General features: G+C 40.8%; 1 protein-coding gene across 10 annotated transcripts in view; it reads right to left on the bottom strand.

Annotated features, from left to right (window-relative positions):
* Window positions 1–18,798, bottom strand: part of IRAG1 (inositol 1,4,5-triphosphate receptor associated 1) — a 190,152-nt gene that overhangs the window by 90,950 nt on the left and 80,404 nt on the right. For 7 of the 10 annotated variants that reach the window (XM_075927919.1, XM_075927925.1, XM_075927924.1 and 4 more), the window contains one exon: window positions 10,928–11,114. The exons of 2 other annotated variants lie outside the window; for them this stretch is intronic. In XM_075927919.1, coding sequence (XP_075784034.1) covers window positions 10,928–10,996 — 69 coding nt within the window. In that variant the 5' untranslated portion in view covers window positions 10,997–11,114. The remainder of the gene's footprint in view (window positions 1–10,927; window positions 11,115–18,798) is intronic. One more of the 10 variants, XM_075927921.1, reaches the window with a different exon arrangement.

Below are 18,798 nucleotides of genomic sequence, written 5' to 3'. Positions count from 1 at the left end.
CTTCTCATCCACTGTAATCCCCAGGTCCTTTTCTGCAGAGTTGCTAATTAGCCATTCGGTCCCCAACCCGAAACAATGCTTGGGATTCTTCCATCCCAAGTGCAGGACTCTGCACTTGTCCTTGTTGAACCTCATCAGATTTCTTTTGGCCCAATCATCCAATTTGTTAGGTCACTCTGGACCCTATCCCTGCCCTCCAGTGAATTTACCTCCCCCCCTAGCTTAGTATCATCTGCAAACTTGCTGAGGGTGCAATCCATTCCCTTATCCAGGTCATTAATAAAGCTGTTGAACAAAACTGGTCCTAGAACCGATCCTTGGGGCACTCTGATTGAAACTGACTGCCAACCTGACATCGAGCTATTGATCACTACCCATTGGGCCTGACAGTCTAGCCAGCTTTCTATCAATCCTAGAGTCTATTTATCCAATCCATATTCCATTAACTTGCTGGCAAGAATAATGTGGGAGACGTATCAAAAGCTTTGCTAAAGTCAAGGTATATCACATCCACTGACTTTCCCATATCCACAGAGCCAGTTACCTCATTATAGAAGCTAATCAGATTGGTTAGGCATGACTTGCCCTTTGTGAATCCATGTTGACTATTCCTGATCACTTTACCCTCTTCCAAGTGCTTCAAAATGAATTCTCTAAAAATCCCCTCCATGATTTTTCCAGGGACTGAAGTAAGGCTGTTTATAGTTCCCTGGATTGTCTTTCTTCCCTTTTTGAAAGATGGGCACTACATTTGCCTTTTTCCAATCATCCAGGATCTCTCCTGATCTCCATGGCTGTGTCTACATTGGCAGCCTTTTCCAGAAAAGGGATGCTAATGAGACCAGTCGGAATTGCAAATGCCGCGGGGATTTAAATATCCCCCGCGGCATTTGCATGAACATGGCTGCCGCTTTTTTCCGGCTCGGGGCTTTGCCGGAGAAAAGCACCAGTCTAGACGGGATCTTGCGGAAAATAAACCCTTTTCCGCAAGATCCCTTATTCCTTGCAAGTAGGAATTTTCAAAGATAATGGCCAAAGGCTCCGCAACGACATTTGTCAACTCTTTCAGTACCCTCGGATGCATTAAATCCAGGCCCATGGATTTGTGTATGTTTAGCTTTTCTAAATAGTTCCTAACTTGTTCTTTCCCCCCCAAGGGCTGTCCACCTTCTTCCTATACTGCATTACCTAGTGCATTTGTCTGGGAGCTGACCTTGTCCGTGAAGACAGAGGCAAAGAAAGCATGACATGCAGAAGATATCTAATTAATAGCATTAAACTTGGGATAAAAGATGTCAGTTACAGGCTTTTTGATACACCCTGAAGTTTGTCAGAGGTTTATTTGCAAAAAAATTTGTAGTAAGGGTAAATCAACTGTCCTGCTAAATATAATATTAAATATTATGAAATATGTGATGCAGCTCTTCTGTGTTTGATATTTTCTTAACCAGTATTTCTAAACTGATTTTATATTTTAAATGTACTCATAAGCATTTAGAAAGTAATCATTCCTGATTTAATGCACTGAAAAAAAGACATTTTAAATTAATCAGAGAGGTTTAGTGCTCTCATAACAAAGTTAATGGATTTTAGAAAAAGAAAACATGTCTCTTTTTTGTGTGATCTTCATAACAATAGACATATTTATGAAATTTCATCATGTGTTTATGTTACAAATATGTTTCCAAAGATTTTAAGCATAATAAGGATTTTATATCTTACAAAAGGTACTGATTTTGGAGGAGGGTTCTCTTAAAACTAGTTCATCCTACAGTCAGAAGTAAAGAAAGGGAAATTCATTTGTCCAGCTATCTGGAAGAAAAATGATTGTCCTTTTAAGGGCCCTCTTCAGTGAGAGGGGGAGGGTGAAAGGAGAGCAGGGATGGACAGAAAGGACAGTAAGACTTTGAAATCAGGGTTTATACTATAGTAATTAAAATTAAAATGTGTATTTTAGATAAAGGTGGCACATGTCTATTAAATGGCTCTGTTACCACTTAATGGCTCTTTCACAGATTCAGTGTATTGCTAATAGGTCTGGCAAGCTGGAAGCATTTTCATTTTTCAGTTACTAGACCGCTCTGGAAAAAGATTCACCAGGCTGCAATAGTCTGCTTTGGGAGTGTACAGCAGGAATGGTCAGAACAAGGATAGGAAGAGGGCAGAGGCTAAGCATGAAGACCCAGGGAAGGCATTGCCTCCCCTTGTCTCTTATACGTGTCTATGAACTTTTTGAACGGTTAAAGCGGGACATTCCTGATGCCCTCTCCCTTATGCACCTGCATAAGAAATGGCTACAATTCAGCCATTACACAATAATACTCAGTATCCTAAAGTAGTCTAACAGTACACATAAAAGGGCATCGCAAACAAAACTGCACCACAAAGGATTTATGTGCTGTCAATAATCTGAGGTGCATGGTATGAATTCTCCTTTTAATCCAGAAAATTCACCCACTATTTAAAATTAAATAAAAATAAAACCAAGTAACTCCACACAATGTATGATATGAAATAAATACAGCACTAAAAGTCCAAATCAAACTTACCAAAATAAACTTTCTAGCCAGCCTCAAACTAAGAAACTGTACTGCACCTTTACAGGTTCTCTAATTCACCATGCTCTTTATGAAGTGCCCCACATATCCTCTCTCTCAGGGTATGTCTACACTACCCCGCTAGTTCGAACTAGCAGGGTAATGTAGGCATACCGCACTTGCAAATGAAGCCCGGGATTTGAAGTCGAAAAAGGCTTTCTTTCTTGGCAGATCTCCCTCTAGACTGCCGCTTTTTGCCGACAAAGTGCTGAGTTGGCAAAACGCGGTGGCCATTTTTATGCAATTTAGGCGCGGGATATTTAAACCCCTTCCTCATTTGCAATGATGACCTGCTTAATCTGCATCCCTCTGCCAACAGAGGGATGCAGTTTAGACATACCCTCAGTCATTAATGTCAGTGGGAGTTCTGGGTATGTGAGAATTAGAGGAAAATATCTAGATGACAAATATTTACTTTAATCGGTCAGATTATCCTTAAAACAAACCCATGAAGTAATTCTTATTTTTGTTAAATTGATTCTTGTTTTAAGTAACTAACAACACAAGAATTATCCCACTTTGTTTTATCTCTATTCTACAAGCTTTGGTAAATTTTGCTGCAGTCAAGGTACAACGTTCAACAATATCCCACTATGCTTTGGAAATGTAAAAACATAACTTCAAAGCAATGGCCATTGTTATTGTTGCTGAAGAATGTTCTGACCATGAAAATGTTCTTTTTCCTTTTTCTATTTGAACCCCAATACCACAAGGGCATCTAAGGCTTAATTCAACTTTGATTTCAAAGGATCTTAAGCTTATGTTTAAACATATACTTAAATGATTTGCTGAATGGGAGCATAGGAGAAAGCAGTAGGATATTGAGATTGACAGCTGTAGCTCTCTTGATGGCAAAGGAAGACAGAATTAAAATGAGGGTTTTTTTTTCTCTTTCAAAATAAAGCAGATAATCTCCAGCCATTTTTTTAAAAAAAATCAATATATAATACAATATGGGATAAGAAACAGTCAATGGAGGAATATCAAGATTTAGATGATGAAATAAAAATGGTTTAAAAGAAACTTTAAAAATGTAATGAGATAATATGTCTTCAGAATGCAGGAGAGCCAGTAAAATAAGATAATAATCAAAGAAAAGGAGGCTAATGTGGGGAATGGAAGAAAATAATACAGAAGACTTGAGACTTCCAGGTTCTAACCCCAGTTCATTCTAGGGCAGTGAATTTATGAAGGGACACGACCTCAGAGTCAGAAAAAGGTTTAAGATTTTATCCTAAGCAATTATGTTCTGTGTTCTGAATAAATGGTGATGAAGAAATGGTCTTTTAAAAAAAATCTCTTTAATGTTCTATGGAATAGGACACACACAAGACCGATCCTGCAACATTCCTATTCAATGTCAGGGATTAGCATGCATTGGAATAGTCAGGGGATGCTCTCGCTCATGAATTTTGGTGTCTATTATAACCAATCTCTATGTTGTCTATGATGTAGAGTTGCTTCACACTGCTGAGACAAGATGCAGCAGGACGAAGACAGCAGGGAGAAGAAAACAGAAAAAATATTTCTGTAGGGTATACATGCCCACAAGGAGACGGTTAGCCAACGAAGCAACGGTGTACGTGCATATGGGCAGCGTGTGGAGTAAGGTAGAATCATAGAATTATAGAGCTGGAAAAGGCCAAAGGAGGTCATCAAGTCCAGCTCCCTGCCCAACGAAGCACCAATTCCAACTAAATCAACCCAGCCAGGGATTTGTCAAGCTGAGACTTAAAAACCTCTAGGGATGGAAATTCCACCACCTCCCTAGGCAACCCATTCCAATTCTTCACCAACAAAACTAGTGAAATAGTTTTTCCTAATATCCAACCTAGACCTCCTCCACTGTAATCTGAGACTATTGCTCCTTGTTCTGCCATCCATCACTACTGTGAACAGACTTTCTCCAGCCTCTTTGGAATCTCCCTTCAGGAAACTGAAGGCTGCTATCAAATCCCCCCTCACTCTTCTCTTCTGCAGATTAAACAAACCCAAATCCCTCAGCCTCTCCTCATAGGTCATGTGCTCCAGTCCCCTAATCATTTTGGTCGCCCTCCGCTGGACCCTCTCCAATGAGTCCACATCCTTCCTGTAGTTGGGGGCCCAGAACTGGACACAATACTCCAAATGTGGCCTCACCAGAGCCGAATAAAGGGGAATAATGACATCTCTGGATCTGCTGGCAATGCTCCTCTTACTGCAACTTAATATGCCATTAGCCTTCCTGGCTAAAAGGGCACACTGTTGACTCATATCCAGCTTCTCATCCACTGTAATCCCCAGGTCTTCTTTAAAATACTGCCAGCTCTCCTGAACTCCTTTTCCTTTCATGTTAGCATTCCACGGGATTCTGCTATGAGGTCTCTGAGGGAGTCAAAGTTTGCTTTTCTGAACTCCAAGGTGTGTATTTTACTACTCTCTTTTCTTCTTTTGGTCAGGATTCTGAAATCTTCCATCTCATGATCACTGCTTCCCAGGCTGGCACCCACCTCTACTTCCCCTATTAGTTCCTCCCTGTTTATGAGCAGCAGATCAAGCTGCGCATGGCCCCTGGTCGAATCCTTCAGCACTTGTACCAAGAAGTTGTCCCCAACATACTCCAAAAACGTTCTGGATTTTCTGTGTACTGCTGTATTGGTCTCCCAACTGATATCAGGGTGATTAAAGTCCCCCATGAGAATCAGGGCCTGAGATCTTGAAGCTTCTCTCAGTTGTCTGAAGAAAGCCTCATCTACCTCACCCACCTGATCCGGCGCCCTGTAACAGACACGAACCACAACATCACTGCTGTTGTTAGACCTCTAAAACTTAACCCACAGACTCTCAACACACCTTTCTCTCTATATATACTGGAGTTCTGAGCAATCATAATGCTCTCTTACATACAGTGCAACTCCTCCTCCTTTTCTCCCCCGCCTGTTCTTCCTGAACAGTTTATACCCTTCCATCACAGCGCTCCAGTCATGCAAGTCATCCCACGAAGTCTCTGTTATCGCAATCAAATCATAGGTCTTGGACTGGGCCAAGGCCTCTAATTCTTCCTGTTTGTTACCCAGGCTTCTTGCATTTGTGTACAAACACCTTAGATAGCCAATTGTTTTCTATCCATTTGAATCAGTGGTCCTCTTTTGTTGCTTGTTCCTCTTTGCATTTCTTCCTGGTATCCGACTTTCCCACTCACCTCAGAGCTTTGGTCACTAACCTAATTTAAAGCCCTCCTCACTAGGTTTGCAAGCCTGCCTGCGAAGATGCACCTTACTCTCCTCGTTAGGTGGATCCCATCTCTTCCTAACAATCCTTGTGCCCGGAACACAGTCCCATGGTCGAAGAAACCAAAGCTCTCTCTCCAAAACCACCTGTGCAACCATCCATTTGCTTCCTCAATTTGACAATCTCTACCCAGACCTTTCCCTTCAACAGAGAGGATGGAGGAGAACACCACTTGTGCTTCAAATTCTTTGATCCTTCTAGAAATGGGGGATTCCTGAGTTGGCCTTTTTTTTCTTCTAGAAGTTACATGCTGCCAGTTCTCTTCCTTGTCCTGTATTGACCTCTCTGGCTCTTCTGCCTGCCATGTCTGCAGGATTAAACGCTGCCTTCTATCAAGTAAGTCTTCATCCTCTTTGATTGAGCGTAGGGTCGATACTTGGACCTCTAGTCCTCTAATTTTTTCTTCCAAAATGGCAATCCGCTTGCACTTAGTGCAGATGAAATCCCTTCTTTCTTCCGGGAGGAAGACAAACATGGCACAAGCCATGCAGGTAACAACAGCAGACCTATCACTATCCATACCTGCTTTCCTAGATAAAAGATTTAAAATAATGGCAAGTATACCTCATCCCCTTCTCACTCCCCTTCCAAACTCCCTCTCAAAACTCCCTGTTTGCAATCACCTGGTTGCTGACTCACTCCTTTATAAAGCCTTGGACTGCCTGATAATCTCTCTCCCTGCTAAGGCTCAGCCAATCAGCAGAGACTTCTAGATTTCAAATCTTGATTAAAAGCCAACAGCTTCCAGCTGCCAGTCACAGAACACATTTCGTGGGAGTAGAGAGGGGAAAGAGGAAAAAAAAAAACCCACCACACTCACAAACAGACACAAGCTCAGCACACAGCAAGAAAGCCACAAATACAACACACACTTCACATAGCTACTTCCCTCAAGGGTCCTGTATTTGCTTCTCCTTCACCTGGAGAACTCCCTCTCAAAACTCACTGTTTGCAATCACCTGGTCACTGACTCACTCCTTTATAAAGCCTTGGCCTGACTGATAGTCCCTCCCCCTGCTAAGGCTCAGCCAATCATCAGAGGCTTCTAGATTTCAAACCTTGATTAGAAGCCAACAGCTTCCAGTTACAGTACACACTCTGTGGCGGGGGAGGAGGGGGAAGGAGGAAGAAGATAGGGGCACAATCCTAGTATTTGACCATCCTTTTACCTAAAAACACTGAGCAGGATTTTCAAAAACCTTCAGAATTAGTTTAACTCTTCTCGCACTGAAGTCAATGGGAGCAGACTTAGGCCAACGTTGAGTGCTTTTGAAAATCTTAATCAATATGTTGATTTCACTTAGCCAAGTTGGAGACTCTGTATTGCTGAAAAACAGAGACCTGGGGCTTTTCTTAAATTTTGGAAAACTCAATGCAATTTAAATATCTTTTAAAAATGTCCTAGAAAGGGGTTCTGAATAAAAGAAGCTGATAGGGATGAGCTTCTTTCTGTAAGAGAATGAGGGCTTGCTAGAGAACATATATTACTATCCAAAAAGAGTAGGGTAGAAAATTACAAGTTGGGACATCTCTTCTCATAGCCGGTACTATTGCTGTTCTGGCAGGAAAGGATCAGAGCCAGTGTTCCCTATAAGTTGTATATTTGGGTGGCCGCCCAGGACAGATTAAAATGCTACCCAGCTGATTAGCAGAGTGGCTACAGCTGCCTACGGTTGGCAGCATGTGTCACTATTGATGGTGAACATCCACATGCACATCAGTCTACATAACAAAATGTGTTAAAAAAAGAGCTAGATAGAGGTTAAGTCCATCTATGGGTAGGAATGGTGTCCCTAGCCTCTGTCTCAAAATGGATGACAGGAGAGGGATCACGTGAGGATTACCTGTTGTGTTCCCTCCCTCTGGGGCATCTGGTATTGGCCACTGATGACAGACAGGATAGTGGGCTAGGTGGATCTTTGGTCTGACCTAGTATGGCCATTCTTATGTTCTTATTCCACACATGGATGGAAAAAAAATAGAGGAAGCATTGATCAGAGCCCCAGAAATTCCTCAGTTGATCACTAGCTTCTTCTGCTTCTTTCACTTTAGATTCCCCTTCTTGGCAAGTGCTTATATCACCAATCTGAAAAGAGGGGGAGTTGTGTTCCTTCTTACTTAAATCCCTGCTTCTATTGAAATTGGTGGGAATATTTCCTGCTAGTTATTGGCTTATTCCGCAGGTCTCAGGCTGCAGTACAGCTGTTGGGTGGTGAAAGCACATACTGGTACAACTCCTAGCCCAGACATTTGCCAGTTATAATCGTTGTTCTAAATATTTAGATAGGATCAAAAATAGCTTGTTGATTAAAATCCTTCCTCTCTTCTCTTACCCCTTGAAGTGACATTCCTCTGAAAAGCAAGTATTTTGTCTGGTAAACAAAGATTCATAATCTATCACTTACAGTACTTTATTTTAAATTTGGAATTAAAAGAGGAGGCTATGCTGTTGTATTTAACCAGTTTAGCAAAAAAATTTAGGTTAGGATGATCTTGTTTTTCAAATTAGTCCTCTTCTAGTATGCCGCATCTATCAAGCTCACAGCGAATATCTACTACACTTGGATACAATTTTCACAACAGACAAAAGCAATCTGTTTGATCCACTATATGTTCCCAACTAACATTTGCTAAACTTGCATCCAACTGGGGTGTTTATCTTAAACCAGGAAATTAAACCTTAGCAAAATGTGCAATTTATACAGAATGCATGACAAATCAATACAGGGTTCACCGCTGACAATATTTTCCAATGATGTTAAAAGAAAAGCAGCGGATGTTTTTATCCAGAGTGTAGAATACAATGTCCTAGCTCCAGTGACAGTGATAAATTTTAACTGAAATCATGCCAGATTATAAATCCTCTTTGTATTTTTACCAGGTTACATAAAACAGGATAACCTGGCTAGGCTATGATTCTTTTTGTTATATGCAAGGATGTTGTTTTGTTCAGCTAGTTAGACAATCATACTTATCTCAGGAAAGCATAGGCTTTTTATGAAAAACAACTGATTGATAAATAAATAAATCTTGAAAAGAAGATATAAAATATTTGAATGTGAAACTGCAAATTATTGGTTAGTTTATTTATCTAAGATTACAAAATTGCATTTAGACTTCCATGTAGATCACCCATCTGTACTACATGCTCAGATACCACTGTGATGAGTGAAGTGCTGATAGATAATATAGACCGAATAGATGTCCATATTTTCCCTCATATATCAACAAGATATATCTTCAGAAACAAGCTCTGAGGCATCGGTGCTTCTGGTTTTAGCTTAAAGCTCCAAAAAGACTCAGTTCTTTCCTCCACAGTTAAGTTATTGCATATTTAGTTCTGAAAATGCTATGAAATTATTCCAATTCCTTGTTACAATAAAACAAAATAGTATATGTATGTTTTTGTAATTCTTTTTCATTCCCGGTCTCAGGAAGAATGTGACTTTTTGGGCAGCTTTGGAACAAAAAGCACAAAATGTTATAACACGTAAGTAATATAACTTTCCAAAATAAACTGAAGGTACTATACTTGAAAAAGTAGAGCTCTCATCTCTTATACATAAACCATATAATGCAATGGAAGAACCCAAAGCACACCAATACTGATCAACAGGGTCAGACCAATGGCTCAGCTAGCCTGATTCTGTGTGAGCGGTTGGTGTTATATACATGAGAGGGAATGAACAGAAGAGGGCAATCTATCTAGTGATCCATCCTCAGTTATCTAGTCCCAGTTTCTGGCAGACAAAAGGTTGAGGGATACTCAGAACATGAAGTTGCATCCCTGACTATGTTGGCTAACCACCACTGATGGATCTATCTTCTAATACTTTTTTAGAACCGAGTTATACTTTGCCTTCACAACATTGCCTGGCAATGAATTCCACAGATTAAGTGAGTGTTATGTGAAGAAGTACTTCCTTATACTGGTTTAAAGCTTACAGCCTATTAATTTCAATGGGTGATCCCTGGTTTTGTGTTATGTGAAGAAGTGAATAACACTTCCCTATCTAGTTTCTCCACTCCATTTTTGACTGCCACTGCACACTGAATTAGAGTTTTCAGAAAACGTATGCATGATGACACCAAGATCTCTTTCTGGGTGATAACAGCCAATTTAGACATCATCATTTTGCATGTATTATTGGGATAATTTTTTAAGGTGAATTATTTTGCATTTATCAACACTGAATTTCATCTGTGATATTATTGTACAGTCATTCTGGTTAGTGAAATCCCTTCTTAACTCTTCACAGTCAGCTTTGAACTTAACTACCTTGAGTCATTTAATATCATCTCCATATTTTGCCACCTCACTGTTCATTTCCTCGTCCAGATCATTTATGAATAAGTTGAACAGCACAAGTACCAGACTATCTCTCTTGTGAAAACGGACCATTTTTCCTACTCTTTGTTTCCCATCTTTTAACCAAGCTATATCTACACTGCACTTCTTTTCTGGAAAAAGATAAGCAAATTGCACTCTGCAGTTTGTGTACCTTTTTCCCCATTCTTTTTTCAGAAGAGGCTTTTCTGAAATTTGGTCCATCTACATTGAGCCAAATTTCGGAAAAATCTTTTCTTTCGGAAGAGCTCGTCTTCCTTGTGAAACAAGGTGTGCAGGGCTTTCTGAAGAGTATGTCTGCTCTTCAAAAAAATTTCGGAAGAGCAGACACACTGCCTGGACACGGCAGAGTTTTTCCAGGATACTGGATGTATCTCAGAAAAACTCTGTAGTGTAGACAGAGCCCCAGTTACTGATCCATGAGAAGATTTTTCCTTTCATCCCATGGCCACCTATTTTGATCAAGAGCCTTTGGTGAGGCACCATGTCAAAAGGCTTTCCAAAAGTTTAAATATACTATATCCACCCTAGTCAACATATTAATTGACATACTCAAAGCATGCGATAGACTGTTGAGTCATGACTTTCCTTTATAATAATGTATAAAAGCCATATACAATTTTACAAACTTCAGAAGTATACAAAGTGATAGGGTTCAGCCTTAGATTTTTGCAGCATAATATCAATAGAATAGATTTTTAAGATTGCTTACTTTGACTGGAGGAGAACTGGTGCGCTGTTCATCTGGTGATTGTCCCTCGTCTTCAGGTAGGGTTGGCATGGTGAAGAGAGATACGATGGACTGCAATGTGGACTAAAAAAGACCATGCACTGCTGGGAATGTCTGTTTCAAGTTAACCTCAAGGGATAAGCACTGAGAAGCCTTGTGATCCACACGACTATAGTATATGCCAAAAATACAAATCAAATCCATTTAAAATCTATGTTCAAAAACTGGGGATCACTTTATAACAACAAACAGTAATGAAGTTTAAAATTAAAATTATATTCCTTGCATTTTGTTAACTAAAATTTCAAAGATAGATATAACACAATAAATTATTTTAAAGAACAATCTTGTTTTTTATGCTTGGTTTTTTTTCCAGTTTCTTAAGAGACCTTTCAGACTTTCAACCCCCTGTATGATTTTTAGTGGTTTGGGTTTAACAAACTGGAATCTCCAAAGAACAAGCCTCAGCCAGCTTTCTAATCCTCTAACACTCATCAGAATCACATGCTTTCTTACGTAGATGTCTCCAGAATTGTTGGGGGAAAGAAGGAGGGAGGCTGATTTGAGAAATGGAGGTTCATTGGCTTTCAAACTATGCAGACAATCAGTCCATCATCACTTAAAATTCAGGAGATCAGAATAAAGTTGATGAACACCTTGAATACTGAATACCTGGCTCAGTTCAAAAGGGTTTGAGGAAACAACGAGTAGTCCTGTAGCTCCTTAGGGTATGTCTACACTACCACCCTAGTGGTATGTCTACACTACCACCCTACTTCGCACTACGACCCTTCATTTGCATCTTGCCGGGCGCCGCCATTTTTAAATGTCCGCTAGTTCGGACTCCGTGCACGCGGCACGGACTAGGTAGTTCAGATTAGGCTTCCTATTCTGAACTACCGGTACACCTCGGCGCCCGGCAAGATGCAAATGAAGCCCGGGAAATTCAAATCCCGGGCTTCATTTGCAACTTCGGTTGCCTACATTAACCACCCTAGTTCGAACTAGGGTGGTAGTATAGACATACCCTTAGAGACTAATATATATACGTATCATGAGCTTTTGTGGGCAAAAGCTCAGATGAGGAAATAGGTTTTGCCCATAAAAGCTCATGATGATATATACAGTATATTTGTTAGTTTCTAAGGTGCTACAGGACTATTCATTGCTTTTTTAAAGTTTCAGACTAAATAGCTACCCCTCTGAGACTAGTATTAAGGGTTCTGATCTGCCTGAGATGATGTCTTTCAGTGCAGGCATAAAATAGAACTCATGATCAGATAAAGCCATTGTAAACCCCATAGCCATTTTTGCAAGAGAAATTATACTTGCTTACCTAAATTCTCCATGCAGTTTCAACTGGAGAAAATATTCTTTACTTCCTGTCTTAAACTATTGAGCAGTGTTGACGATATTTAACTCCAAAAGTAGCTGAATTTTAGAGATGGTTAACTGTAATTCTTACATAAATCATTTGTGCAGCACTTTGGATCCATTTGGATGATAGGAATTATATGGTACTCAAGATCATATATTCTAACTTCTGCTTCAATGAAAAGACTTTCTGATGGATTTAAGGCAATAGAGTCTTCACAGTCTAAGAACATATTTCAAGGGGATTCTCTTACCTGTACTTTAAGAGGGTTTTTTTCTGCTTAAGAACACTGAAAAAATGTGGGGCATGTATTTTTAGCAATTTTAGGATTTTGAAGTTTCTGTGGTAAGTTACTTAACTTCTCATAGCTAATAGATCTCTTCCTATAAATCCAGGACAATCTGTGACATATTTTCCAGTAAGACCTATGCAAAGTAAAAAAAACCCAAAACCCAAGTATGCCTAATAAAGGTTGGCGGGATTATGATGATTCTATTTGCCTGTGATATGGTGGTAGCAAGAGGGAAAGAAAGCAACTGCTACTTTATTAGAGGAACAAAGTTAAACTGCACAATACTATACTTTTAAATTGTACTATATACATTTGTTAATGTAATTAGATAGAAATCTATAATTTCTATGTACTTGCTGATAGCAAGTACAATATTTTCATTATGTACTATCTATTCTCAGGCTAAGCGCCTGGTTTATTAGTAAAACAAAAAAAAGCAGTCACGTGGCACTTTAAAGACTAACAAGATGGTTTATTAGGTGATGAGCTTTCGTGGGGCAGACCCACTTCTTCAGATCATATTCTGAAAGCACATATTACTGTGAGCACAGAGCTGGAAGCCATCAACTTCTGTGTAATAGTCCTGTCTCTGGTCAAAGTTCAAAACTTTGTGGTTTTGAACTTGGACCAAATTTTCAAAAGCTTCCACTTATTTTGGATGCCTAAATTGGAGGTGTTAGAACTATTACCTTATATTAGAAATGATGTTCAGAGATATGAAGCAGCCATAACTCCAGAGGAAATCAGTGGAAGCTGTAGGTGCACCATGTCTCTAACAAAACAAAACAAAAACCAACAACTCCCCACAACCTTCAAAAGTCCAGACCCTGATGTCTCAAATTTAATGCAGTACCTAAACACTGAGATGCCTCAGATTAGTGAATGCTTAAAAACGTTGTCCCTTAATGTCTCTGCCTTAGCTTTTTCATCAGATAGGGGATGATAATACCTATTTCACATGGATATTGTCTTGGGTTACTTAATGTTTATAAAAAGTTCAAGATGAAAAATGCTATATATATATTAATTTCAGTGCTGTTCACTGTATATTGCAGCCATAATCTAAGCACTAAAACCTTACTGTGACCCCTGGTGGTCAGTCTAAGAACATGATTAGTAAAAAACATGAGTTTAATCTACCCACTGGCTGAGTTTAATCTACCCACTTCACACACTGCCTCACACAAAGGTCCTGCTTTAGACTTCCTTCCTAGACAGAATACAGGACTACAGTGACCTCATCCCAAAAGCAAATAACTACTATTGTATTGAAAAGAGGTGCTGGCTAGAGAGAACAAAAAGCAGATGGGTTTGGCATCAGTGCATGGGGTGTATAAGTAGGCCTACACTGCAGCTGGACAACCTTCCACAACTACACCAAAATAACTTTTGGAGTTAACAATTCAGATTTTTTGATGTATGATTTAAGGATTCTCTCAAATTAGCAAAGACCAACTGCTTAGTTACTCTGTTTCCATTAAAGTAGGGCAGATATGGTTTGCATACTAACTACATTCTTATTGTTCATTTCACTATGAAACTCTAAACAAATAACAGCTTGTTGGTACACTGATGTAAGATTCTTAATTTTTCTAGTGTAAACCTCATCCAGAAATCTGACAAAACAGAAACAGTATTTACTAGGCAGATGGGTAATTAATGTTTTCTCTGTTTAATTTATCTCCCAAGGTAGCAGCTACCTATTAACATTTATGTGCTGGTGAAAATTAGAGATATATTGTGGCTTAAATGTACATGTATTGTTTTGTTGGCTCTCAATATCACTAATAGGAGGCATAAGAGAGAAGAAATGAAGAACACTGAAATAGTTATGTGTATTAATGTCCTCTCAAAACATCTTAAGTAAATCACTGAATGAGGTGATATCATAGGCAAAATTTGCTGCTCAGTTTACTATTAAGGCAAAAGTTAAATACTGTATATTCATTTTCTGGCTGGTAAACAGCAGGTATGTTATGCCTGTGAGTGTTGGGAAGAAGAATCACCACCTACAGTTGTTGGTCAATACGTATCAAAGATAAAAAAAATAAGGAATAATAAAAATGTACAGATAAGCAAAGCAATAAAAATGCTGATTGAGCACTTAGTTTGAGGTAAGGTTATTTACGTTATGTATATGAACATAGGATATTAATGAAAGGGATTGCTGTTATAGAGTTTTAACTTTTTGAATTTCAAGATCTTCTACCAATAAATATTATTAGATGATATGCTCCCTTAATCTCCCACAGCTGTGAAAATTTAAATTGATAAATAGGAAAATATTGGTATTTTCAGTCAAAATGATAATAAATATAGGATTCTGCAAAGTCTACTCATTTTTTACCCTTAGTGGCAGATGCCTTTTACATGAACAACTAATTGTAAACTGTCATTTTACTAAGCAAAAAAGTTTTGGTCTGTTTTCATGAGACAGCAGGAAGAACTTGTCCATAAACAGCTTGATTTTCCCAGGCTGGCCTTCAAAACAGTTGCTGTGCTTGCTTTGGTGAATTATACTAACACTGGTGACAGGAGTCATAGCAGCAGCTACAAGTGTGTCACAGCTCTGCTGGTGTGCTTTAATGTAGTGCTCTTTGAAACAGTTCTAGGTTTAAGCACACTTTAGTGTATGAGTACCAATTAATGCAAAACATGTTATTGTCCTTTAGAAGTCATTAGTTGTAATAATGTAATGTAAACAGTGAATGTATAATGTAAACAACTCCTTATTTTTCATTTCTGGATACATAGGTTAAAAAAAATCCTGGCATCTGAGCAACCCCAGAACTTTGTGAAAATTTGGATCCAAAACATCTTTGCAGCTTGAGCACATAACTTTCCACAAGATGGATTCAATCCGTTCTTAGGTCACAAAGGAAAATGTTTTTGATTGTTTCACCTAATTTCAGTAGACATAGAAACACATCACATGTCATTTGGCATAGCTGACAGACAGGCTACTGTTGGGTACCTGGGACTGAAATATCAGAAATTATTTCAGGCCAAGACAGACTTGCACATGCTGCACCGCTAGAAGTGAAATCTTTCCTAGTTCCAGCTACCTTCTTAACCTAATATACTTTACTTTTATGAGCATATAATTCAAATAAAAAAAAGACAATGGTGCAATAATGGCAACTATTAAACACACCAGGGGTCTATCCCTAATTTTGATTTAATGGAACAATAACAGCCAAACCCACCCACTCACCATTGCATATAACACAGAGAAACAGATTCTGTGCTGTACCTCTCAGAGAGTACAGACCAGGGGACACAGTGGAACACAGATTAATTTAAGCCACCGTAGCAGTGCCTGGATTCTAGGTGCCTAGAGTCTTGAGAGGCCACTGGATGAAATTAGAGCCTGGGGGTATGTCTACACTACAAAGTTAATTCGAACTAACAGATGTTAGTTCAAATTAACTTTGATAGGCGCTACACATACAAACCGCTAGTTCAAACTTAATTCGAACTAGCGGAGCGCTTAATTCAAACTAGGTAAACCTCATTGTACGAGGACTAACGCCTAGTTCGAATTAGCTAGTTCGAATTAAGGGCTGTGTAGCCACTTAATTTGAACTAGTGGGAGGCTAGCCCTCCCCAGCTTGCCCTGGTGGCCACTCTGGGCACCACCAGGGAAACTCGTCTGCCTCCCTCCCGGCCCCGGAGCCCTTAAAGAGTCACGGGCTGGCTACAGTGCCCGTGCCAGGTGCAAGTCTGCCACCACCCAGCCAGCAGACCCTGCACCTGGCACGGCTCGAGCCAGCCACCCGCTGCCACCCAGCCCTCCGCCTCTTCCCGGGACCAGGCTGGCGGCTCCCGGGAGCCTGCCTGGGTCCGCAAGAGGCGGGCGCCCACCTGGTCTAGTGCGGACATCGTGGACCTCATCCACGACCTCCGCACTAGGCACAGGAAAGTGGCCGTCTAGGGAAGGATAGCTGCCAGCCTGGCCACCCAGGAGCAGGTGTGCATGAAAATCAAGGTGGTCCACTGAGACCCCCAACCCTGAGCCCTGAGCTTAGAATGGCCGTACTGGGTACGACCAAAGGTCCATCTAGCCCAGTAGCATGTCTGTCAACAGCGGCCAACACTAGGGACCCTGGAGGGGATGGACTGAAGACAATGACCAAGCCATTTGTCTCGTGCCATCCATCTCCAGCCTTCCACAAACAGAGGCCAGGGACACCATTTCTACCCCCTGGCTAATACCACTCCATGGATACAACCTCCATGAATTTATCTAACTTCTCTTTAAACTCTGTTAAAGTTCTAGCCTTCACAGCCTCCTGCAGCAAGGAGTTCCACAGGTTGACTATTTGCTTTGTGAAGAAGAACTTTCTGTTGTTAGTCTGAAGCCTGCTACCCATTCATTTCATGTGGTGTCCTCTAGTCCTTCTATTATGGGAACTAATGAAGAACTTTTCTTTATGCACCCCTCTCCACACCACTCATGTTTTTATAGACCTCTATCATATCCCCTCTCCGTCTTCTCTTTTCTAAGCTGAAAAGTCCCAGTCTCTTTAGCCTCTCTTCATATGGGACCTGTTCCAAACCTCTGATCATTTTAGTTGCCCTTCCCTCTCCCACCCTCCTTCTTCCCCTCTCCCACCTCCTTTTCCCAGTCTCCCCGAGTTTTGTTCAATAAAGAGAGTTTCTATTTTTGAACACGTGTGTCCTTTATTTTGTACCTCAGGAAGGGGGGCTAGGGAGGGGTAAGTGGAAGGAGGTGAGGGAGGAATGGGGTACGAGCCCCCGATGGGGAGGACTGGGCTGGCTCTGTGGGCTCCTCAGGGTGGAAGCTCTCCTGCAGCCCCCCGATTGACCCTCCTCCCTGGATGGCAGCCTGCGGCAAGTGCAGCTGGGCTAATGGCCAACTGCTGTGATGGGCCAAGCGTGGGCACTCAGGGCGCTCTAAGCCAGGACTGCTTTGTTGTCCCTCATCGAGTTAGAAAAGCAAGCGGGGAACCCCTGAGAACTGTCTGTCCGGGGTGGGGGTTGGGTTAAGCACAGCCCTCGGCTAGCCTGAGACATTCCTGAGTCCTAACCTGATGCCCTGCCGGCACTGCTTCCAGCAATTCTTAACCCTGGTTCAGGGTCCACTCAATGTGGACATGCTAATTCGAATTAGCAAAATGCTAATTCGAACTAGTTTTAAGGTCTAGATGCACTAGTTCGAATTAGCTTAGTTAAAATTAACTAATTCGAATTAAGTTAGTTCGAATTAGTGCTGTAGTGTAGACATACCCTGTCTCAGCCTACCTATGGGTCACTTTGGAGTCAGGAGCAACCAAGAACTTTTGTATTTCTGAGCACTAAAAAAACTCCCTCTCTTGACCTTGTCCCATCTCCTCTAGCGTCCAGTCCCACGTAGTGTTTAGAATACACCAGGGATATTTTCTATACACTGCCGCAGTGTCTTAGAGAACCTAGGATCAGCCAGTATTTTAGTCAATATGAACATACATTTTCCTCTCTAGAACACATGCCTTAGCATTCCAGTTTTTTAATTAGACACCTTAAACTGTAAAATGTTTTTAAACTTATTGAGTCAGAGTCTCTGGCGGACTAAGGCAGATGCGTTATGAAAGCAACAAACTGGACTTAAACTGACTGGGGACATCCAGTAGAGAATTTGCCCTGTGTGGGGGGCATCTTTGACACTTTCTGTATCAAATAGTCCCCTCTCCTTTCCTTTGGTATAAGGAGAAAATGGGGATGTGCTGGGTCATGGGTGGGAAGGAAGAAAGGGTTGTCACACCAGATCGTTCACTGGAGGGACTTTATATTACTGGCATCAACTGGGGCTGCTTCTGGACTCATAAGCAAATCTCGGATGGAGTGGAGACTCAATCCCAGTGTCTGCAAAGAGACAATCATGAGCAATACACTATAGCAAGAATGGTAGAGTCTGATCTGTCCTCCCACAGAAAACTTGCAGGAAGAAAAATAATCACTAAAAACTCATCAAAGTTCACTGCCAATCCCCACTCAAAGTGAAGTGGCTTGAAAGGGGAGACAGGATTCAGACCTGAAACCAGGGCTCAAAACCTCCACATGGAAACCAGGTTACAGAACACTGGGTTCTAGGGTTGCAGTGCAACGTGCCAGATGCTCCCTATTCTGACATGGTTACCTTTGGATTCATGCTGCCATTAGTGCAGTACTGACAGCTTTACCCCT

Source organism: Pelodiscus sinensis, chromosome 4 (genome assembly GCF_049634645.1).
Source record: "Pelodiscus sinensis isolate JC-2024 chromosome 4, ASM4963464v1, whole genome shotgun sequence".
NCBI classification, from domain to species: domain Eukaryota; kingdom Metazoa; phylum Chordata; order Testudines; family Trionychidae; genus Pelodiscus; species Pelodiscus sinensis.
This window is presented reverse-complemented; position numbering and strand designations above follow the sequence as displayed.